Raw genomic sequence first — 25,365 nt, 5'->3', positions numbered from 1 at the left:
ACTACTGAAGCATCATGAAATAATAGTTTTAACGTTTAAAGAGACCTTGAGAATTTGTCTTATCAACACCAAAAAAAAACAAGCAGTCTAGTGAAGAAATGGGCAAAAGACATGAATAGACACTTTTTCTTTTTTTTTTTAATTAAAAAAATTTTTTTTAACATTTATTCATTTTTGAGAGTGAGAGAGACAGAGCATGAGCAGGGGAGGGGCAGAGACAGAGGGAGACACAGAATCCGAAGCAGGCTCCAGTCTCCAAGCTGTCTGCACGGAGCCCAACGCGGGGCTTGAACTCATGGACGGCGAGATCATGACCTGAGCCGAAGTCAGACGCTCAACCAACTGAGCCACCCAGGCATCCCTTAGACACTTTTTCAAAGAAGACATTCAGATGGCCAACAGACACATGAAAAGACATTCAACATCACCCATCATCAGGGAAATACAAATCAAAACCACAATGAGACACCACTTCAAACCTGTCAGAATGGCTAACATTAACAACTCAGGAAGCAACAGATGTTGGAAAGGATGCGGAGGAAGGGGAACCCTCTTACACTATTGGTGGGAATGTAAACTGGTGCAGCCTCTCTGGAAAACAGTATGGAGGTTCCTCAAAAAATTAAAAATGAACTACCCCATGACCCAGCAATTGTACTACTAGGTATTTATCCAAAGGAGACAAAAATGCTGATTTGAAGGGGTACATGCACCCCAATGTTTATAGCAGTGCTATCGACAATAGCCAAAAGGTGGAAAGAGCCCAAATGTCCATTGACTGATGAATGGGTAAAGAGATACATAAAATGGAATATTTTATATTTATGTAAAATTTATATTTCCATTTATATGTAAATGGAAATCTTGCCATTTACAACAACATGGATGAAACTAGAGGGTATTATAGTAAATGAAATAAGTCAGTCAGAGACAGAAAGATATGTGATTTCACTCATATGTGGAATTTGAGAAACTCAACAGATCAACTAGGGGAAGGGAAGGAAAACTAAGGTAAAAACAGAGAAGAAGGCAAACCATAAAAGACTTAAATACAGAGAACAAACAGGGTTGCTGGAGGGGGATGGTTGGGAATGAGCTAAATGGGTGACTGTCATTAAGGAAGGTACTTTCCAGGATAAGCACTGCGTGTTATACATAAGAGAGGAGTCACTGGATTCTACCCCTGAAGCCAAGACTACATTGTATGTTAACCAACTTGAGTTTAAGAAAAAAGTTATCTTATCAAAAAAGGCTTAGAGGGGCCCCTGGGTGGCTCAGTCAGTTGAGCGTCCGACTTCGGCTCAGGTCATGATCTCGCTGTCCGTGAGTTCAAGCCCCGTGTTGGGCTCTGTGCTGACAGAGCCTGGAGCCTGTTTCAGATTCTGTGTCTCCCTCTCTCTCTGCCCCTCCCCCACTCATGCTCTGTCTGTCTCTCTCTCTCTCTCTGTGTCAAAAACTAAATAAACATTTTTAAAAAAGGCCCAGAGATGTGAATAATAATAACTTTCCACATTTGTACAGGGATTTCTGGTCTACAAAGTGCTGTTATAGCCATTACCTTTGTTAAGATAAAATAGCTTCTCCCAGATTTCAGTGTGCATTAGAGAGAGCAGACCATGTTCTGCTCAGCCTCAGCTTGTCTCCTGCTTTCTGCTGGTATTATGAACAAGGGAATAATCTGACAACTTAAAATAATGACTACAAGAAAAAAAAAAAAAAACCCAGCCTTACAGCAAACAAGTTGAGTTACGTTATGGCAGTGGAACTCACAGTCCCTGAAGTCTGTAATTTTCACTGAGGACAGGCAGTTCTCCAGGTCAGGTATGTGCCTGTATTTGTCTTTGCCCTGCTTAAAGAACATTAGAAATAGGATTTGCAAACACAAATTCTTTAAGGACACAACTTTAGTAGCCACAGCATCTTCCATTCTCTAATATGCATGAGAAAAGATTGCACATTTTGTCTGTAAGCCACTAACACTTGAAAAGCCATTTCTGGGGCTCAGGTCATGATCTCACAGTTAGTGAGTTTGAGTCCTGCATTGGGCTCTGTGCTGACAGCATGGAGCCTTCTTGGGATTTCTCTTTCCCTCTCTCTCTGCCTCTCTCTCTCTCTCTCTCTCAAAAAATAAATAAACATAAAAAAGTTAAAAAAAAAGCCATTTCTGAGTCATAGTCTGACCCATAGAACCACAGAATTTTAGATCCAGAGGACATTGACCGCTGAGGATGTCTAGTCTAAGTATCTTGTTTTACTTATAAAAAGGAAAAAAATCCAAGACTCAGGACAATCATATATAGCAGACTCAGCAGACAGATAAACTTTAGTTTCTCTCTTGCCTTGTGGGAGACAGAACGTCCTTCTCAATCCTAACTTCTCCAAATACTGGATCATAGAACTTTAACAGAAGGTGCCTCTGATGTCTTATTTCAACTCATCATTTAGCAGATGACTAAATAAAGCCCAGTGTTAAAGGACTGTCCAACATGATAATTCTGTGCTAAAGAATATCAGAATATTCTAGAAACTCTAGTTTCCTTAGAATGGAACCACCCACATTTTTTGTTGTCATTGTTGCTATTGTTACAATTTTTTAAAAATAATGTTAGTTTAAAAAATCTGATTACAAAGATAATCATGGTTATGACAGAAAATTTGAGAGACACACAAAATCAAAGTAACCCATAATCCCTATGTCTAGATAACTCCTGAAAACCTTTTTCTGATGGTATTTATGATTCATATTTAATGGTGTCATATTTACCCATCCTTTTGCAACTTGGTTTTTAAACTTAATATGTTGCGATCTTTTTATATTTTTATTTGACTCATTCAGTAGTCTGTTGCAACATCATGAATTATCCACTTAAACAGTTCATTTTACCAACGAAACCGGGAAGAAACGCTCATAACAATGTGGAGGGCTTTCTGAAGTCTACTTGGCTGCATTTCAAAAGAACGTTTATCACAGATAATTTTTTAACTTGTTCTGTTGCCTCAGGGTGCATGATGTATGGTGCATAATGGTGGATCTAAGCAGTTTGGTGAAGTTACTCAACTTTACGTTAAGGAGCAAGAGAAGGCATGAGTTATCTGCTGCTGTGGGCAGATGGCTCCCTGTATATATGTGAAAGGAGAACTGTAATAGTTCTAGAATGTGCTCACGGGCTGTGGCTGGTTTTTCTGGTAGGGTTATGGCACTGGAGAAAGAAATCTATTAGAGGCTCATTAGCTTCCACAGTAGCAAAGGAATCTTGCAGCCAGCTGGAGACCTCCTACAGGATTTAGGACATATGCCTTTTGTTGCTGTCTGAAACCATAGTGACTGCATGTTGTGGAAATTAAAAAATCAGCAGGCAGTGGGAAAATAAAGAAACTGAGACAATAGAAGCAGTGTTGGAGCTATGGGAAAGTGGGCACCAGCCCTCTATCTTCAGGGGCACTCACTGTTACTTTCCATGGGTCTGACCAACCTCTTGACCAAAATGCTTGGTGGACATACCAGTGAGGAGGGAGGGGACAGTCATTTGAGAGGTCATATTAGCTCTTTAGGGTAACAGACCCATTGTTGGAAACCTTGTTGCTTCTGCTTTGGTGGTATTGGTTAGGAGAGGCAATGAAAAGCATTTGAAGCATATTTGAAAGGATATAGAGGGTAAAGAAAAGGAATAAGCCAAGGTTAATTTTGGGGTCTCAAACTTAATAATTAAAAGGTGGATGGAATGGAAGTTTGCAGTAGCCACTGGTATCTTGGAGCTAGAGTAAAATGGACATATGTGGATATATACATTTTGGAGTGGTTGACAAAAATGACATTGAATCGGTAGGAACAGGCAAGGTTTTTGAGAGCTCTGATAAGAGAAACGAATGAAGACTGTTCAGGTCTGGTCGTGAAGCCCCACGTTTGGAGAAGCAGGGCAATGTCAGGACCGAAACAGACTCAGAGCCAGATTGTCTGGGACTGCTGGGGAGGGGACAAGACCCCACCCTACCATTTAAGAGCGGTGTGACTCAAGCAAGCTATTGAGCCTCTCCAAACCTTGACTTACCCATTTGCAAAAGGGGATAGTCATGTGACCTACCTTGTTGGATTGTTGTGAGAATTAATGAATCAACATGTGTAAACTGTGACATATATAAACAGGAACACGTATAACAGAATCAGTGCCTGGTAGCTGGAAACATGATATATGTGTTTGCTTTTATTGCTAATATTGTTTTTTTGAAGTTTATATATTTATTTTTGAGAGAGAGAGAGACAGACAGAGAGAGAGAGAGAGAGAGAGAGAGAGAGAAGGGGCAGAGAAAGAATCCCAAGAAGGCTCTTCGCCATCAGTGTGGAGCCCGATGAGGGGCTGGGTCTCACAAACTATGAGATCATGACTTGAGCTGAAACCAAGAGTCAGATGCTTAACCAACTGAGCCACCCAAGCACCCCACTAATATTGCTGTTGATCGTTGGGAAGAAATGAAGGAGAGAAGGAAGGATGGCAAGAAAGGAAAAATCTGTAATAGATTGGGGGAATCTGTTACAACATAGCAGTGCGTTTGTTATGTTCTTGTGGATTATCATTTATGGAGATATGAATTACTTGATAAATAAGGCTCCAAAGATGAAGGAGCGAGTAGACAAGTCAATTTGAAGAGGAGAAAATATTGCATCCTTTTGAAAATGAGGCTTCAAGAAATGAATTTCCCTTCACTACTGAGAACATTTGCTGAACGTTTTGTCATTCCCCTAATTATTCTCTTTGTGGATCTCCACCACTGCCTACTCACCTCCAACATTGTGCAAGCCATTTAGCACGTTCTTTTTTTTCTCATTTTCATGTCAGTCCAACCTTCTTAATTGTGAGTTAGGAGAGGGCATCTTGGTGTCTTAGATATCTAGCCCAGTGCTTGGCACATACAGTCACCCAGCACATGTGGAACATGTTGCTCCTTTAGGGGGAAAACTAGACCTGTCGGATTTAAAAATAGATTGGACATCTTCTAGGAGTAGACTTGTAGGAGCATCCCTTCCTTAGGTAAGTCTCTCTCGTCTGATAGCACGTTCTATCTCCCTGGCAGTTCTTAGAACTTCCCTGTTCTGGAGAAGAGCTGGTGGGAGATTCCCCTTCTCCTGGCACCTCACACCCGACTAGTAATGGGCCCTGCCTCCATTTTTATGAGGAAGGAGCCCAGGAAAGGCTGCACTGCAGGCAGTCTCAGATCTGCCAGGAAAACAGCCCAATCATGTCCCTAAAGAAGGGTTAAATGAGAATGAACAATGAGCAACAACCCTGGTGCAAACAGTGTCAGAACTGAACCAGTAGTTTATGATTTGAAGCTTGTGATGTTTAGACTGTGTCCCTACAAACTGAATGTGTCTTTCCCAAACTTGTATGTCAAAGCCCTAACTGCCAAATGCATTGGTACATTTGGAGACGGGGCCTTTGGGAGGTAATTAGGTTTAGATGAGGTCATGAGGTTGGGGCCCCTGTGATAGGACCTGGGCGCTTATAAAAAGAGGAAGAGATACCAGTGTGCTCTCTCTCAGCCATGTGAGGCTGCAGGGAGAAGGTGGCCACCTACAAACCAGGAAGAGAGCCCTCACCATAACTCAACCATGCTGGCACCTTGATCTTGGACTTCCTAGCCTTCAGAATGTGAGAAATAAGTGTTTGCTGTTTTGGCCAGCCAGTCTGTGGTAGCAGTCCAAGCTGACGAAGACACTCATATAGATTTCTTATGCTTGAAAAAATTATGTGAAAGTCATTCATATATTCAGTTAGGAGAACAAGTAGTTTTACAAATTCCAATTAAAATAATACTGCCAATAATGTGGCCAGTACTGACTGAGTGTCTACCACATGCCCAGCTCTGTGGTAAGCTCCTACAAACATTATCTGATTTACTCATCATGACCACCTTATGAGACAGGCACTATTACCATCCCTTCCTTACAGGGAAAGACCTGAAGCTGAGAGAGGGTAATTCATTTGGCCAAGGTCACAGAGCAGTAGTCAGAACAGCATAGATTGGAACCTCAGAGGGCTTTTGATTTCACTATAGGACTTATAAAAAAAATATCAGTGTGTGTGTGTGTCCACGGATGACAAACTGATTGGAGGCCACGTGGGTAGATTTTTTATTAGAACGAGGTACAGCCACTACCCATAAGGCCTACCGCTCTGCTGGCTGTAGGCGTGTCTATACGTCAATGAAGCAGGCCTGAAGGAAAGGCTGGATTATGGCCAGTCCTTGTCTGAGGTAGTAAAGAACCAGGGATCATTGATCTTGACTTATAACTCTTCAATAATTGATGGAATCAAGAATGAATTTTAAAAACCTATTAGGATTAATCCAGCTGGCTTTCCCAGAAGTAGATGTGTACGTGTGGAATGTGTTTCTGTAATAGCTCATTAATTTTTCAGCGTTCCCAATGTGCATGGCGCTGATTGCAAGCTGGGGCATACGCTTGTGCAAGTTTACTTCAACGAGCGGGCTGTTTCCTAAGCTGTATCAAGTTGTAAATCTGGGGTTGTGAAGCATCACAATATTAGGATTCCTTGTTTGTTTGTTTGTTTGTTTTTGCAGAGCTCATTAGCCACTGGCAATTAGCATGTTTCGCTGCACAAAATGGCATCATTTGGCACCTTCTGCGGCCACTGTCACGGATGCGATGATATCAGTTAAACTCCACGTGCCATCTGCTATCACGCAAAGATAAAGTGGGATGAAGGGGGCTCTTTGGCCATCTCTTACTTTCTTAGCTACCAGAGGCTTAATGGAAACAAAAATGACTATGTGCAACACTCTCCGTGCCTCTCTGGGAGAAACACCATCTTGGCTTTTGGGATTCTGCCAGGTGAAATGAAAGAACATATATTAGTAATTCAAGTAACTGGTGACAGATCATTACAGCGGTTTACTAAACCTGCCCTTTCAAATGAGCCCAACAGAATTTATCCTGCTTTGATTCTCCTCTTGAGAATCACAGAATGAATATTTATATTTATGCAGATGAGCAAATAAAGCAATGTCACAACTTAAAGGTCGGTGTCCTCTGGCTACCTTAAGGTGACATTGCCCTGCTTCTTTACTCTTGTAGTATTGTTTAGCTTTCTTCCCCCATCACTTGAGGAGAAACTTATGAACTGCGTTAAAGATGTCCAGTAATTTCTTGAAGTCAGAAAGTCCTGTTTCTACCGTTCTACCCTACACCAGGCCAGCACCTGCAACTTCAGTAGCCTGGCCAGACTTGATACATGGAGATTGCATGGACCTGATAATCCCCAGGTGTGGTTAGGAGGACTCCTGAAATAGGAGCCCTATTGTCCTTGACCACCATCCAAATAATCCTTGGGAGTTTCTTTCAATTGAGAAGAAAGTCATTTTGGGGATTATCAGGAAGTGGGGATTAGATTCTGGCCTCTCGATTTTTATGTCATTTGCATCAACTTGCAATGCTACTCAGAAAAAGCTGGGAACTGTCTCTTAGGTTTAGACGAAATGCTCTGATGACTCAGTCTACAAAATGAATGTCTTGTGGGTCTGTCTCCTATCTATTAAATTCATCAGGAGACTCTGCAGAATACTTCAATCAAATAGAAGCAATTACCCAAGCAGCACTTACTACAAAGGATGCGCTTGAGGGACTTTTCCTACTGGAACCCTGAAAGGCAACTGTCTAGCTGATTATCTCGCTCATTCTGACCACCTTATTGATCTTTTTAAAGGAGAGATGGTGGAATCTCGGTAGGGACGAATCAGCTTCGCAACTCTTAGCCCTCGAATGCCCAGTGGTAAATTATTATGTCCAATTTGAACGGCAATAATTGGGGTCTCTGGTCTTAGCAAATTTCTCTCTGCTTTTCTAACTTTGGGGATAATTTTAGGGCCTTGGGGAAGAGACACAAGTGTTCAGGAGAAGCTTGAAAGTCTTTATTGAATCCACAATCTTATTATCTGTATCAAGTACTGAGTTTTGCTGAAACAGAATCTCTATTTCAACAATATCTTTAAATGACACATTTGCACATCAAAGCTTGGGAAGCACTGCACGTACCATGATTTTGGGACTTGGAGACTCTGTTCGAAACTCCTTGAAAAGGAGATGCGGTGGGGTACCGTGGAAGATGTTGCATATCTTATACTATGTGGTATTTCCCATGATGGTAGGCACACAAGAGAGAACAATTAGTATGATTTAGAAGCACCATGAATGGTGCAGACTTTCCTGGGCTCCTTCCTGACATAAATGCAGGCAGGGCCAGTTACCGCTGAGGTCTGAGGTCCCAGGGGAAGGGACATCTCCCATTTGCTCTTCAGAGGGCCCCCCAGTAAGGGCTGCATGGGAGATCGAAATATGACTGTGTTCCTTAGTGTGGAGGTTCCCAAACTTTTTAGCTGGCATCAGAATCAACTGGAGGTCTTGTTAAAAAAAATAGGTTGCTGTGTTTGGGGCTCCACCCCTGAAGTTTCTAATTTAAAAGGTCTGGCATGGGCCCCGGAATCTGCATTTCTGACAGTTTCTCAAGTTAATATGGAAGCTCTGCTCTGGGGCCACCAGTCTTTGGGAAACACCGCTCTGGGTGTTAATCCATGCAGAGCATTTGCTCTCAAAGTGTACTAACTTGTGCTAAGCGTCTGCTGTGTTTAGAATGAGTTCTAATTTCTAGGGATCTGTCCTTGAGTAGATTGCTTAACCCCACTTGATTGTTTCATTTGGGTTATTATGTCCTACAAGACAGTACATGTTCATGTGGATTTGTTATGCCCAGAATTCGTGATCCCCAAAGACCACCAGGGAGCCGAGTCTGATGCAAAAGCAAAAGAGCCTTTATTCGAGCTAGCTCGAGCTCAATCCCCTACCTGCATCGACGCAGCGGTGAGATACCAGGGAGAGAGAGCGAGTTTCAAAAGCACAAAGGTTTTATTGGGGTCTAGGGGCAGTTGGTGAGGTAATGGCTGTGGCCTCAGCCAATTGGCTGGGGAAGGGTCGGAGTCCTGTTATGCAGGTCGCCGGGTGTGTTTTGATCCGGAAGTTTGAACAGGTGAGTGGGAGGTTACTCAAGGGGAGGAGGCATGGTCGGTGGCATAGGTCCGCCCTTTCAGATTGTTGTGTCATATAAGACAGAAGAGGTGAAAGGGATCCCTAAAGAGTGAGGAGCAAACAAATATTAGCTATGATTTATTCACTAGTGGCTTCCTGGTTCCACACACAGAACCTGCCGCTGCCCATGCTGAGTGGCCGAAGCAAGCTGGCTGGAGGGGGAAGGGGGGAAAGGGGACGGAGGGGGAGGAAGGGTATGGTTAGCAGTTAAAAGCCTAGGTGCCATTTGTCTGACTCAAGCCGTCCGACACCAGGCCTAGATCACTTCCGAGTCTCGCTTTCCCCCTTTTGTGAATGAGGAATGAGCCTGGTGTTGTCAGGGGTCCAGGGCTTCTGGGGATGCCTTGAAGGTGAGCCTGTGGGACTTTCCCCAGCTTCCAGCAATGCAATTCCACCTGGATTGGATTTCCAAATAAGAATGCTTTTGTAAAGAGGGCACCGCTAAAAACAAAACCCATTTAAAGACTACCAGGAAGGATAACCTTCAGCTTTCAAAGTTCACGTTCAGACTCATGGAGGATGTCCCCAGAACAGCACGATTGTTCTTTTCTTTCACAACCAAGTTGAAGATGCAGACAATTTAGCCCTAAACCTGCCCCTCTCTAATCTGCTCTAACAGTAATCTGTTGTCACCAAGACCTCTGCCTCCACATGCCACCACCCTGGATGGAAAATCAGTGCCAGTCTGAAGGCCAGGAGGGAGGTGGGGTCACCAATACAACAATGATGGGAAGGTGCCCCCCAGCACAGAGAGAGCATTCTGCTCCCCGATGGTGACTGTCACTGGTGAACCTATTCTAGGTCCTAGACCTGGGGTAAATTATTTGACAAGAGGAGATTTTGAGAGAAGACCCATACCTTATACATCTCTGTAAGTTAACGCCTAATACCAAGACTGGTATTCAGCTGGTTCCAATAATTCATGGCCGATGCCTGTCCTGATTGGTGACACATGCATTCTAACTGGTTGCTGCACACGTTCTATTAGTTATGAAATATTTTGAAGACCCCCTTCCCTACTCGTCACAATAGCTGTCCCCATGACATGTCTGCAGTGAAAGGAGAAGGAGCAAATGGGACCTGAATTCGGTAGCAGAAGGGGGTGGCACAGGTAATCTGCAGCTACATCTGACACCAGAATGTTCCCATGGGAACACCTCAAGTCCAGGGAAGTTGAGCACCGCAAAACCCTGCCCATGCTCATAGAACCTGTGCTTGAGAGATGAAAGGAGAGCTTAGAGCTGGCACACAGAGAGGGTCCTCCCTTGGGCCTCCTTTGGGCATCTGGAAATGACTGCCAGCCGCCTGGTTAATGGCCGCTTTCTCAGAAGGACTTGGAGGCCACTACACATTCCAAGCACAGGAAGGCTGTGATCTCTCTCTCTCTCTCTCTCTCTTACACACACACACACACACACACACACTCACTCACTCACTCACTCGCATGTACTCAACACCTTTGGGAGGCTTATTGACCATTCACGATTTTGATTGACCCGCAAACGGGAGAGCTCACCTGGAAATGTCAATGCAAACATACCTGACTGAAATGTTCTGACTCAGAAGGATACCAGGAGAAAGCCCTCAAAGGCAGAAGTAAATCATGTGCAAAAGATGCACACTGCCTCCCAGGTGAGTAGGATCCATGGATGTGGCCACCAGCACCCCCCTTGGAATCCAAGTTATCTAAAATGTATGCGTGACTGAGTCCTTCTTGGCTTCAGACACTTCACTGGCTCTTTGTCTTGTACCAGAAAGACATGTTTTTAAGCACACACATGAGCCTCTCATGATGTGGCCCATTTACCTTCTTGATATTCCTTAGTTTGCAATTTGTTTTCTGGAAACAGGGAATGGATTGTAATTTCCACACAGAGCGGCCCACACTGGCGGTGTTTGCCCTCTTCCTGCCCTCCCCAAGCCCGACTCCTAGTCATCTTGTGAGATTTAGGGCCAGGGATTATCTGTTAAGTAACTTAAAAGGGAAAATACTTCACATTAGGCTGGTGTTTAATTAGCTGTGTGCCCTTGAGTTTTAAAATCTGTTTTGACTTGATCTTTCTCTGGTCTTCTCCCTCTCTATTATCTTCATTGGAAAATTTTAAGATAATGGTGCAGGTACTGCTAGGCACTAACCCAACATGTGTGCTCTCCATTTTTCTTGCTACAAAAACCCTGCTTTGCTTGGCGGCAGGTGCAGAATTAACATGCTGACTTGCTCTGAGGCCATGTGACTCAAATATGGCAATGAGGTTTAAGCAGGAGTTGCAGGATGCGGCTTCTGGAAAAACTTTCTCAAAGGGGACAGAGTTGGTAGCTTCTGTCTTTTATATATACATATAGCCATAATATATATATAAAAAATATATATAATATTTATATATATATATGGTATGTTTATTTATTTTTGAAAGAGAGAATCAGAGAACAAACAGGGGAGGTACAGAGAGAGGGAGACACAGAATCTGAGCTATCAGCACAGAGCCTGACATGGGGCTTGAGGTGAGGCTCGAACTCATGAACTGTGAGATCATGACCCAAGTCATGACACTCAACCAACGAAGCCACCCAGGCATCCCTGATCTTTGCTCTTCTTGTGGTCTGGAATATGGCTTGGTATCTGAAAGCATACCAGTGGTCTTGCAAAGATAACAGCAGAACAGAAAAACAGAAGGAGCCTGGCAGGTTGCTGACACCTGGCCTGGGCTCTGGTCATATTACAGGAGAAACACTCTTTATTTGTCTAGGTCATTCTAGTTGGATTCTGTTACCTGCAGGCAAATGCTATCCTAACTTACACAGATCTCTCCATCCTGGACTTCCTTCTCTAAGAACAAGGTCATCTTTTGGCATTTGGACCTCTTGTGACTCTTTTACCATCTATATATGATGAGGTTTCATAATAAGATCATTAGAGATGATTCGAAAATCATTAACTTCTTACAATTCTCCCCTTCTTGCTATTTGCCAACCCAATGCCTATAGTGGTTATGAGGATAGAGGGGGCTGAATTCGGAGATGGAAAAGTTACAGTGATTTGAATGAGAAATATATTCTAATTTCATTGGATGTAAGATAATTCAACTGATACATAATAAATGAACAGTTTGCACATCCGGCCAGGAATTTTCACAGTGCCATTCCAAAGCCATTAGATAACATAAAATGCTGGGAGCCTGTAAGGGGATCCCTGAAAAGAAATATTAGCAGTTTCCCCATTAAATTTATACTTCTCTTGATAAAGATCCTAGAAGCATATGATTAGAGTTGGTGTTTGAGGGGATAGATGAACCTGGATTGGATGGGGCATGGAAAAATTTTAATCATGTGAGTGAGAAATGTAACCTAGTTGGATTTTGGGGAAAAGGTTTACCCTTGAACTTGAACTCTAGATGTTTCATAATCTGGTGAGTATCAGAAGTTTGGTAGTTTCCTAAGATTCTATAAGCGATAACTATAATCCTATAACTACTCGTGGAATAAAAGGACGAGTCTTCCCCAGCCATGTCTAGGCTGGCTTGTGTTTCTCTCCCCTGCTTTCATAGTTCTCTGGAGTGATGGGTAAGAATGTAGAGACAAATTGTCTGGATTTTAATCTTAGCTGTGATTGAGGGAGTTAATAACCTCTCTGGGCCTGATGTTGCCATTTGTGAAATGTAGACAATAATGATATTTACCTATTGGGTGAGGACGATTGAAGTTAATCAACATAAAGCACTTAGATCGGTGTCTGGAACTTAGTAAGCTGTCAATAAACGCTATTACATTGCTTATTGAATAAACTGTGATATGATGTTCTATTTATTCTACTAGATTGCCAGCTCCTTGCCAAACATGTCTTATTTCTTAATGTAGTGAGTATCCATTTAGTATTCAATCCATCGTTATTGAGGCACACGAATGAAATACCTCTCTGATGTTGCCTCCCTCGTGGAAAGTGTCTTACTTTATAAGGTGGTTTGCAGATTTATGTCTTATCTCCTCCCTTACCCTAAGCTCCTAGCTCCTGTTCTAAATCCTTCTGTTTAGTATGAGCTCAACAAACATTTCTTGAATAAATGAAACGTAAGCATTTCATGTGAGGGTTCTCACATGCCCAGAATCGTCATTTGTCGTTTCCTGATATGAACTCTTGCAGAATGTGTAATCCAGTGATAGCAAGCTGCTCGCTGTTCTTTAAATGTACCCTGCCCTTCACGTCTCCGCACCTTGGCTCAGGTAGCTCCCATCTGCCTTCCGATCTCCATTTTGCCTGGCAAACAAACCCACATACATGTCTAAATTCCAGCTTTGACTCTCTTCCTCCAAAAGTCTGTTCTGATCCTCTCAGGAAGAGCCATCCCTCTCTCTCCCTCCCTCTTCTACCCTCACCTTGTCTTTTTACTCTATAATGATTTCAGGAAGGCTCATGCTGTGTCTTATATATTACAGAACCCAAGTACCTCGCATAGCACTTGACATAGAGCAGGTATTCAAATAAGCTTCTTAAAGGAATAGACACGTTGATCTATAGAAAGATACACAGACAGTCCTCTAATGAATGTGCTTTCCCATTCTAAGTCATAAATAAATAATCATATGCATTCACAACAACAAAGTGCAGTATGAATCCTCCTCCCCCCTCCCCCCCCCCCCTCATTAGAGGTAGTTAAATTACTCTATCCATTTCTACCTTATCCAGGATACCTTCTGACATAAAGCATCCATTTAGGAGCACACAGACCAGGTTTGGGAGTTCAGTTTGCACATATGGAGCAGGGGGAAGACAACTGGCTGGCACAGCCCTTGAGCCCTGACCTCGGCTTTGTTGCCTTGGTGTTCAAAACCCAATGATGCTCATTCTGGAAAGGTGGGCATGCCCTGGAAGGGGAAAACAGAATCTGTGTGGACATGGCCCTTTTATGTTCATAAGAAGCAGCCATGGGTTAATAAAAATATCAAGAACCACAGGGTAATTATATGAAGACCTAGGAAAACAATAAGAAAGAACATCTGCATATAGTAACATGAAGAGACACGAATTGGTATAGAAAACCTGCCCCTGCATCACCCATGCCTGACAGTGGATTAGATTTCTGGGTACTCTCTCAAGAACCCCATGTCTGTGGCAGCCAGGCCTGTTAGGATCATTGGATTAATGACGTTAATGCAAATGGTTGCAGAGAATTCAGAATGACTTTGAATTTAGGTCTCATGGTAAGAGGGGTGTTGGTGATTCCAAACTGGTTATCTTCGTTTTGTTCTTACAAATAGAATTGCTTTCTATGGAAAAATGGCATGCGTGCAGGATCCTTGTGTCTAGTTCTGGACTGATTATTCACTAGAAACAATTACTGGAACAAATTCAGAATTTTTTATTTCCCTCTCCCAAACAAAATGGTGTGTGCATAGGGTAGTGGCATACTGTGTGGAAGGGGGTGGAAGGAAGGTTTTGAAACCTAATTTCCTCACAGAGAGGTCAGACTAGGAGATGGACTAACAATAAATACAAACATGTTTGGGGTTTGGGGTGTGGCTGGCAGTCTGTTGTCTCTGTGTAAATACAGTATAACTTATGCTGCCTTTATTTGTTTGGAAGCGCACAACTAAACAAACATCCTTGAGAAACGCATTTTTCTTTTTTGTTTGCTCGTTCGATGCTTGGCTATTCTGGTTATTTGCTTCAGGATGAAATTCTGGACCCAGGAGGTTGTGTAACCAGGTACCTGACCCAGACTTTGCAGCCCTCTTGGGCTGGTCGGCCTATCCCCCCTCCCCTCCCTCTCCACCCCACACAGCATCCAGAAACCCAAACACAACCACTCTAATCCTGAGTTGCGTTGCCCCAGGGGAGTCGTATACCAAGGGACTAGTCCCATAGTTGCTGGAATAATCTTGTCTCCTTTCTGGTACCAGAACGTCTCCTTATTCTATCTTCCACTGAAGATTCAAAGGTCCGTGGTGTGGGCTGGGACAGCAACAATTTAGAGAATCCAGAGAATTCTCCTCCCACTGCTGAGCAGGCCACACACCCATGCATCAACAGTCAACAATGAGCCTACTCTTACACGTTAGTGCCAGAAAAGTTTCTGGCAGGTGGAGATGTGTCCCCAACCCCCATACCGTGGACCTCGAATGCATACACATGGTAAAGAACAGATTGGTCTTGGTAAATATTTTATTCTAATTTAAAATCAGCTGGCACTTATTGGCCACTTAAGTATTTTAACATCATTATCATGTAGATTTTCCCAAGCACCCTGCAAAGTAGAATTTACTGTTCTCATTCTAGAGCCAAGAAAGCTGAAGCTTATAGGGAAAGATAAACAACTTACTTAAGGTTGCCTTGCTAGTGAACACAGAGCCAGAATTCAAAGTTTAAATATGCAAGTTGGACTTGTAAATAGGGGGAAGAGAAAGATACTACAAACCATGTTAGAGCACTACATTTATTTATTTATTTTTTAATTGATATAATGATGGTTACATTGGGTAGAAGAAGAAACGGAGTGGGTTGAATGGAAGCTCCTCGAAAGATAGGTCCATGTCTTAAACTCTGGAACCCGTACCTGGGATCTTATTTGGCTAAAGTCTTTGCAGGTGTAATTAAATGAAAGAACTAGAGATGAGATTGTTCTGGATTATCTGGGTGGGCCCTAAATCCATCTACACGTGTACTAATAAGAGACAGGGTGAGAATAGACATAGAGAGGAAAGAAGGTTATCTGAAGATAGAGGCAGAGATTAAAGTGGTGCAGCCCCAGCCAAGGAACACCCGGATGAAGAAGCAAGGAAAGGTCCTTCCCTAGAACCTTCGGAAGGAGCCCAGCTCTGCCAGTTCCTTGATTTTGGATTTCTGACTTCCAGAACTGTGAAAGCGTAAATTTCTCTTTGTTTAAGTCTCCTGGTTAGTGGTAATTTATTATAGAGGCCACAGAAGACTAATAAAGGGGGTAGTGCGAGTGAGTGGCAAGGGCACTGGCCAACTTGATTCCCAACTCTGACCTTCATTACGTTTGACCTTGGCATGGGGTCTTCCTGGGCCTCAGCTTCCTTATGTGGAAAACACCCGTAGTGAGACCCTTTCTGTCTCTGGTGAATCAAGGATTTAGGAGCACTGCTCTCAGTTTCCATGCCAGTGGCCAGTGGGTGGGAGCAGTAATTATACGGTGACCTTTATCTTGGCAGAAATGTTTGAAGATGAATAATTAAAGCTCCTCCTTTAGAAATATGACTAGTGCATCATTTGCATTTTTTTGCAATGGGCTTAAACCAAGAACTGTTGGCTTCTAATTCCTGGGTGCAAATTTTAAAGGAAAATAATGAAAAATACTAGAGATTACGGGGGTTACTTGCTGCCCTATGGTGATATGTGTGTCTTAATGACATAAAAATCTTATTGAAGGTACTATATTTTGGATAAGGCATAATCTAACTCTTCCTCCTGTTATGAATGTTGCCCAGTGGTTTCTTTCTTACCAGGCAAGCTCATCAGGCTGCATTCCTCGGATGTGATATCCTTGCCTGATAGTAAAATTCATGGTAAATACACCTTTTCCAGCAGGTGGTTTTCCAGTAATTGTGTGACTAGACAAGGTAGGTATTCTATTTTAAGAACCATGGTGTTTTACTCTATGCAAGAGAGACAGTGCAATTTGGAATGCTTGCTTAGAACTATGGGTTGATTATACAAGACGAGCAAATTAAGAATCAGCAACAATCTTAAAAAATATCTATCTCCTTTTATTTTTTCTTATTTTTTAATTTTAATTTTTTTATTATTTTTAATGTTTATTCGAGAGAGAGAGAGAGAGAGAGAGAGAGAGAGAGAGAGAATGAGAGGGGGAGGGGCAGAATGAAAGAGAGACAGAATCCGAAGCAGGCTCCAAGCTCTGAGCTGTCAACACAAAGCCTGACGTGGGGCTTGAATCCACAAACCGTGAGATCATGACCTGAGCCGAAGCTGGACACTTAATGGACTGAGCCACCCAGTTGCCCCTAATTTTATTTTTAAAGAGAGAGAATAGGCAGGGGAGAGAGGGCCAAAGGGAGAGAGAGAGAGAAAGAGAGAGAGAGAGAGCACATGAGCGGTGGAGAGGGGCAGAGGGAGAGAGAGAATCTTAAGCAAGTGCCACACTCAGCCCGGAGCCTCACATGGGTTTGATCCCACGACCCTGGGATCATGACTTGAGACAAAACCAAGAGTTGGACTCTCAACTGACTGAGCCACCCAGGCGCCCCAAATATCCCCTTTTAAAATAATCAACAGAGAAATGACAAATAGATTGCCAGTCGGTGAAATCTGGGATATATTTTTCCGTTACGAGTCTCAGAAGATAATTGGGAACGTTCCTTTTCCTGTTTGACTATAATTTCCAGCTCAACTTTCTACCAAAAGATTCCATTTTCTAGAATCCAACTGAGACTTCAGAAAGGACAGTGAGCCTGTGGCTCTTGTCCAGGGCCTGATACATAGTGGCCCCTTCATGAATGTAGAGTGAACATACAGAAGACTCATCCCTGACAAGCCAGTTTCAACACAGAACAGAGCCAGCCTGTGAAGTCTCATCAGTGTGGAGAACTCCCAAAGCTGTGACCTCCAGGGCTCACCCCGCAGTAGTTACCAAACACATGTGTGGGCCAGGCCCCAGGGCAGCTGCTGGTACTGGTAGCTGCCCGCTCTCACCAGCTTTTCAGGCTACTGTCCTTGTGGAATGGAAGTTGCAACACAGCCCAGGGGGAAGAGGCAATAGTTGTGCAAATGCCCAGCAACTCCAGGTACACTTAAGAGAGAAACACAATTCAGACTGGGAAGATGGGGAAGGTTACAAGATGCTGGAGGGAGAAAAGTATCCGGAGGAGAAAATATACAAAACACAAAAGGGATCATACAATTTCCCCTACCAGGCTTGTCCTAACTTAACTAACTCACCGACTAACTTCCTTTTTTCTTAAATAAACATGCACTATGCGCCAGGCTGTGTTCTAGGCACTAAGGATATAGGAATGAACAAAACAGACATGATCCCTGCGTACATGGAGCGTCCGTTCTAGAGGAGCCGATGCCAGTGGAAGAGTAACACACGGTTCCTGCTGTGAAAGGAAGCTGGCCGGCAGCCTTGCCCTCCAGCCACGCCCAGCTCAGCCTCCCTGAGACCCCAGTCTCCCCTTCTGACTAAGTAACAACATGCCGTCTATCTTACCACAAAGGGCAAAAAAGTTGCAACTATATGAGGTGATGGATGTTAACTAAACTTATGGTGGTGATCAGTTTGCAATATATACATATATCAAATCGTTGTAATATACACCTTAAACTTACACTATGTTGTATGTCAATTATATCGCAATAACATGGAGAGAAAAAGAGAAAGTGCAATCCAGTAAAATATGATGCTGTGGAGTGTAAAATCTTTCAAAACAGCTAAAAAAAACCCTAAACAACCCAACGATCAATATACAATCTATTAGTCTCTAGTTAATACATTTCTAACAAGCTTCTAGGCTCTGCAAGAGCCAGGACAGGGTGTTCTCCCTCTTGGGTGCCACCCAAGCTTTAGAGACAGTGCTACGTGTATGTCAGGTTTTAAATAAAAGTCTGTGGAGGATATAACATTGTATTGAATCTAATGTTCAGACACCTCAGGTGAACTTCGGGTGATAGACCATTTTACTCTGAGATCAGAATATCTTAGAAAGAATAGGTCCGTAACTTGCATACAGGAAGTGCTTGATGAATGAATGAGTACATGGTTTAAAAAAAAACAAAACACTAATATTTGTGTTGCTCTATTTACCACATCCAAAGCCTATTAGATGAGTACTATTTGCATCCCCATTTCACAGCTGAAGATTTTGAGGTTTTGAGTTAAACCATGCCTGAGACCACACTGCCAGAGAGAAACAGGGTTCAAACTCAGGGAGTTTGATTCTAAAAGCTCCCTAACACTATGTTGTGCTACTTCAGATCTGACTTGGGGGTGGGGGGGGGGGGTGGGGGATGTCTTACTGGCATTCAATGTTTTTGTCTGGTTTCTTCCTCGAGAGATTTTTGCGTATCTTGCTATTTGGGTTTTGTGCCGATGTTACTGTTGTAGGGCTTTTTACCACAATACTCAGGATTCATTGTCTCACCGCTTCAAAGAAAGAAGAGGTGGACACGAAATGAGCAGCAGGCAAAAATTTATTAGAATATAAGATTAGAAAAGGAGAATAGTAGGACAGCTCTTTTTACAGAGAGGGGACATTCCAAAGTGATGCCCCAGGAGTATAGGGGAGGGTCCTTGTTTATAAGGTTCCGGTCACCACCCCCTCCCTTCCCCCTTGTTCCTTCTCAGGTTCTACCCCAAGAGCTCTAGGTGCTGGGTTGTCCATTCCTGATTGGCTCATTTCCATTGTATGAGGGGTGGTCTGGGGCCATACTTAGGTCTTTTGTCAAATTCCTAAGGGAAACCTCAGAGAGAGTAGGTGGGGTCTGTTACATTCTTAAGAGGAGCCTATGCCTGAGGGGTTTGCTGTGGTCAGACACGCCCAGCATGGTTCCTAGAGGTGGTTTGTCCATTTCCGTTTTCAGCTTCAGGGAAGACTGAAAAATTAAGTGAGGCAGACGGCTTTCTGTTACAAATTTTAAGGGGGCTAGAAAGATCTCCCTGCCCATAAAATCTCCCTGTTTGCTTCCTGATGTTTGAAATCCCACCAACACACCTTCATCATTTGGCCTCAAGTCATGTCCTCTGTCAAAACACAAATCAGGGATTGATAAGTGACACTGTAAGTCAAGCCACCTGCCAGCCTGCCTGCCAACCGACTACGTGACCTAGGCATCGTCTTACAAAGATTAAAGGTAAATAAGAGGTCTCTGCCCTCAGGAAGGTCTTGACTCTGGAAGCGGACAAATGGAAAAGAAATGCATCAGTGTCTTAGACATAGGTTTAGGGAGGAATTCCTCCCCCAAAAGGAAAGGATACACTGCTCTATTTGGAAAGATGGGCACAGATATCCCTTAAGCCTAAAGTCCTTCACACTTTAGTAAGAATGAACTATAAAGATTTTTTTTCCAGAAGGTGTATTTTGGTGATAGGAGAAGGTTTGGAGTGAGTGTGAGTTCAAAGGAATAGTACAGAGGGAGAGAGGGAATGGCAGCAAGAAAAAAAAAGTTCACGAAAACCTGGAATCAAGGTCATAACCCTGAGCTGATTTCAGAACTGAGATGAGCCTGCTCAATTGTCAGGCCACATGTTAAAACCCCATAATAAAAGAAGAATCAGTATTTTTACAAAAGGGTTCATGTCTATTCTATAAGGCAAAAAATGTTGTGACTGACTGATACACATATAGGCAAGCACTTCTTCATTGAATATCCTAGGGGTCAGCAAACTTTTTTAATAAACTGCCAGGTTGTTAACATTTTACGCTTTGATGGGCACTATGGTCTGTGTAATGACTGTAGTGCAACTCTGCCATTGGCTTGTAAGAGCGGCCAAGACCAGTTTTCAAATCAGAGGGTGTGGCTGTGTTCCAGCGAAAGTATTTACGAAAACAGATGGAGGACTGAATTTGGCCTAGAGGCCGTAGTTTGCTAGCTCATGCTTTATATCATTTAATAGACATATTATTTAGTCATTCATTCATTTATTTTATTAAAAACACTTTTTTGAGAGAGAAAAAAACAGAGCAGGGGAGAGGGGCAGAGGGAAAGAGAACTTTAAGTAGGCTCATGCTCAGTGTGGAGCCTGATGCGGGGCTCAATGTCACCACCGTGAGATCATGACTTGAGCCAAAATCAAGAATCGGACAAGTAACTGACTAAGTCACCCAGGTTCCCTGCCAAGTTGTTCCTTTGAATTTACCAAAACTAGTTTTGTTATCATCTTACAAAGATTCTGCATGTCAGTAAAAATTACCTGCCTGCTATCTTTTGCAACTGGCTGGTTGTTTGTGTCCTATCACTTAAACTATATGTCTGCTAACTTATCTTATAATCAGAGCTACACACAGATTTTACCTGCTCTGGGAAGCATTCTTTTTTAAAATTTTAATTTATTTTAATGTTTTATTTTTGAGAAAGAGGAGAGAGAGAGAGAGACGGAGAGAACGAGAGGGGGAGGGGCAGAGAGAGAGGGAGACAAAATCCGAAGTAGGCTCCAGGCTCTGAGCTGTCAGCACAGAGCCCAACATAGGGCTCAAACTTGTGAACAGCATCATGACCTGAGCCGAGGTCAGATGCCCAAACTTGACATCAAGACCTATAACCCGCCCTCCCCAATTCTTCTCCTCCCTCACCCGTCCGCACATGGTTACCTAGATTGGTCAATGGAACTATCTGCCACCCAGAGATGCGAGCCAGAAGCTTGGAGATCATTCTTGACAACTTCCTTCCTCTCACCCTGATGGTCTACTATTCCCAAAGTCTAGATGATTCTACCTCCTAATACCTCCTCAACTGAAATACTTCTTTTTAATTCCAGTGCGTTCATCAGAGCCTAGCCTACTAACTTCTCATATCTGAACATTCTAATTGTTCTGCTGGAGTCCTCTCTCACCTAAATGTCATGTCTACCCTTTATCCATCTGGCCGTGTCCGTCCAGTCAGTGGTTTCAGACTGCTCTTAGGGTAAGGAACAAAATCCCAAACACCCTATTAGACTCTGCATGATCGACTCTAACATCATCATCTTCCTCTGAGACTGCTCTCTCTTTCCCTTCCTCTGACACACCTGAATCAGGTATTATTTTAGAGCTTTATTCTCATTTGTGTCTGTAGAAGATTTGTATCAATAATTCCATTCTTCACCAACTTTTGTATCCACACCCTTTACCAAGTAACACTTCCGTGCTCTCCCATGTAGGTGACACATAATTTCCTACCCCACCCCCACTGAGTTCAGTCATGTGACTTGCTTTGGCCAGTAGAATTAGGACAGACACCGAGCCCATGCTGCAAGTGTCTTCCCGAACCTCTCCTTTCACCATAAGAAGAATATACCCTTTCGTTCCATGAAAAGGATGAGGAACATGCAGAATGGATCTACCCAGCTGAGACCAGCCTACTTCAACTCACACCTGATAGATGCACAGATACATAAGAAAAAATAGCTGGTTGTTGTTTTAAGCCCCTGAGGTTCGGGGTGGTTGGTCATATAGGAATAGCTAATGGAAACACTAACGCAATAATCCGCATTTTCCCGTGTGGCTTTGTAAATGTCCTCAGCCTTAGTCGATATGTTTAGGTCAGCTGGGGTTAAGAGGGTTAGGATCAACAAAGATGGCATACACGGATCTCATTCCTCCGACTGAAAACAGTAATATTTTGCTTGAGGATCGAGGTCCTGTAATAAAACAATGGCCACTTCCTGACAATTTCTCTGTGACTTTCCAAGTGAAATAAGGGCTTTCCTGCCCAGCTTGCAAACGGGGTGGGTGAAACTGAGCATGGATCTTTCCCTTGCTGTCATAGAGGCTCTTCATCCCCGCGAAGAATGGCAAGCCCCCCGGCGCATCCCTGGGGACCATGCTGAAAATCCAGAGCTGGTTTCTGACACAGCCTACCTGCTTCTCAAATACAGACACGATCTGTCAGAAGAGACCTTTGAAAGGTCGTCCTAGCTTCAAACAGAGCATCTTGCTGTTTTTATCCTTGTCCTCTGAGTTTCTCTTTGAAGAGCTGTTGAATGTTTCTGGCCTTTATATTTTCTCAGCCTGACAAAACCAATTACTAAGTGGATGTTAATTAAGCCACAGGGCCAAGTCATTGGCAATTCAAAATGAAAACCATGACCGCATGTGGCCGTCATACCTTGCCCCAAAAAGCCACAGCAAAATGCTCTGCCTTCAAGGAGATTCTTGAAATTAAGACTCTGTCACCCATAAATGTTAAGCGACTCGGGGGCTGTAAAGCAAAGTGCCCTGATTAATGTGCCATCAGGTTTGCTATGTCAGAACAGCCACAGAGAGAGAAAAGTCAGCAGTGGACAGTTTTCACAGCATTAGAGAAAATAAAGACGTGCCCAGCTGGCTGGGTGCAATTCTCTCTGAAATAAGTTTTTCAAATGTATGTTTCAGTTTTGCTTAAATCCACCCCAAATTCGAAAGCAGACATCTGGAAAAGAGAGGCAATGAACTTTCCTAGCTAAAATGTTCTGGATATTTTCTTTTTAGTGAGGAGGGGGAGAAGATTAGATATTTGAACAATTTGTTCTTTCTCTGCTTTTAAACTAGCCCTACCAGGTTGTCTTCAATGGCCTGGATCGCAAGAGGGCTGCCTTTACTATACCTAATGGCCGGCAGACCATCGCTAACCTGACCTTCTACTCTAGAAGAAGAAAGTGAACTAGACCTCTGTTCTCCCTCTTCTCTAAACTACTTGGAGCCAACATGTCCTGAAAAGTGTGTGACTTCCTGTGCTGTCTCCCATCATAGGACCTCGTGGCATTTGGGGTAATATGGCAACCCAGAGACCCATCTTGCCTTGTAGTGCTCTGATCGAGCATGGGAGGTCCGACACCGTATTACCCGAGAACCAGGAGGCCTTGTGGCAGGGCTGGGTGGTGAGTGGCTTCCTCTCTCTGGAAGAGAGGCCTGGGAAAAAGACCCCCTACTGATGGGCTGAAGCAGGGGAAGGGGTTCAGATAAGATTGGATGTGTTCAGGGTGGTATGGCCGTAGATAGGAGAAGGGGTTCAAATGAGCCAGTTGTGTTGAGGACCTTTGGGGATCTGGAGGGAATCTTGGTTGGAGTCTCAAGGGCGATAGAGAATGTGAAGAATTCTTTGGGCTTCCAGGCGGACTCTTGGAGAGGTAACATGGAGAGCCTGCAGGCTCCTGCTGGCTTCCAGGCTCCTTCCGGGTGAGCACTTCCTAGGTCTCTTGCTGAGGCAGCAGTGTGATGCTCCACAGACATTGCCCCTTAATCTCCTGTAAGTGGGAGACGTAGAGATGCGGTCTGGGGCTTGCTGGTCAGAGTGGAGAAGATTGTCCTGGTTCTCGCAGTGCTTCTTTGACCGACTCCTCACAGAGAACCGAGGAGACACCCCACAGCCTCTTATCTGCACCTCTGGGCAGGGTGGCTCCATCTTTCCTATGCAGCTAAGAGACCCTATTGCTGGAAGCTTCCAGGGGACATTGTTGGACTTGCTGTTCCTGGGACCACACTGGGGTTGTTCAGTTTCTGAATTCAAGTGCCACTCTTCCTCTGGTATGTCTGCCCTTTTCCAGAGGAAAAATTTACATGCAGGTTGTTGCATTTTTTAGTGAGGAAGACCAGAGTGTGCAGTCTTTTGCAAATGAGGGAGAGCAACATGAGAAAAAAAGGTATCTGAAATTTCAGGTGAAAACCTCTAATTTGTCATGGGACATCGGTAGAGACCAGTTATTAGCATCCTTTAAGTTTTGAGGATAAATAACATAAACGATTCCAACCTTCCCATCTGAATAGTTTGTATGTTGAAATTTGTATACTGTTTACTTATGCCTTCCAGGTTGAAACAAAGAATGTTTTAAGAACCTTAGTGACCTACGAGACTTTCCAAAGCCACAAAGCTCAACACCTTTTGATTATTCCATTTTAAGACAATTAAATATACATTAACATTTCTTACATTCTCTATCTATCTATCTATCTATCTAATCTAATCTATCATCTATCTATCTTATGCTTTGGTGTATTTCAGGGATATAAGGCTATAAGAACAAGGAGAACAGGGAGCCTGTGTGGCTCAGTTGGTTAAGTGTCTGCTTTTGGCTCAGGTCATGATCTCGCAGTTCTTGAGTTCGAACCCTGCATCAGGCTCTCTGCTGTCCATGGAGAGCCACCTTTGGATCTTCTATTCCCCCTCTCTCTCTGCCCCTCCCCGGCTCATGCTCCCTGTCTCTCTCTTTTAAAAATAAATAAATAAAAGTTTAAAAATATATATGTATTAAGAAAAAAACAACAACGACAACAAAACCCTTTCCCTCAAGATTTAAATTACAGGATGAAGCATGGTTTCAGTCATCGCTGTAAAGAATTTTGCAAAAGGCATTCTAGGTTTTTGTCTATCCTTGTATTTTGGAAAAATAACTTGTAAATCTGAAAAGAAAAACCCATATGTCACCCAAATGCCCTTCTTGTGATTAGAGGTGCTTTATAGGACTCACTAATGCAGAATGATCTCTCAATTATATTTTTCTCATCCTCAAGGTAAACTGATTTTACCATTTGACAACTTGATCCATGACAACATGGAAACGACTTACTACAGCTCTGTTATTTTGTAGTTTACCGTATGAAGAAAGTAGCTTTGTGTGGGAAAG

At 43.2% G+C, this 25,365-nt stretch overlaps 1 protein-coding gene across 1 annotated transcript in view; it reads right to left on the bottom strand.

Moving 5' to 3' along the window:
* PLEKHG7 (pleckstrin homology and RhoGEF domain containing G7) overlaps positions 1-24,146 on the bottom strand; it is a 59,651-nt gene extending 35,505 nt beyond the window's left edge. The window contains 6 exon segments of the mRNA XM_043564289.1: positions 1,756-1,846; positions 6,797-6,843; positions 10,178-10,244; positions 10,246-10,306; positions 23,780-23,920; positions 23,962-24,146. Coding sequence (XP_043420224.1) covers positions 1,756-1,846; positions 6,797-6,843; positions 10,178-10,244; positions 10,246-10,306; positions 23,780-23,920; positions 23,962-24,146 — 592 coding nt within the window.
* Positions 24,147-25,365: the final 1,219 nt, after the last annotated feature.

Source organism: Prionailurus bengalensis, chromosome B4 (genome assembly GCF_016509475.1).
Source record: "Prionailurus bengalensis isolate Pbe53 chromosome B4, Fcat_Pben_1.1_paternal_pri, whole genome shotgun sequence".
Classification (NCBI taxonomy): domain Eukaryota; kingdom Metazoa; phylum Chordata; class Mammalia; order Carnivora; family Felidae; genus Prionailurus; species Prionailurus bengalensis.
This window is presented reverse-complemented; position numbering and strand designations above follow the sequence as displayed.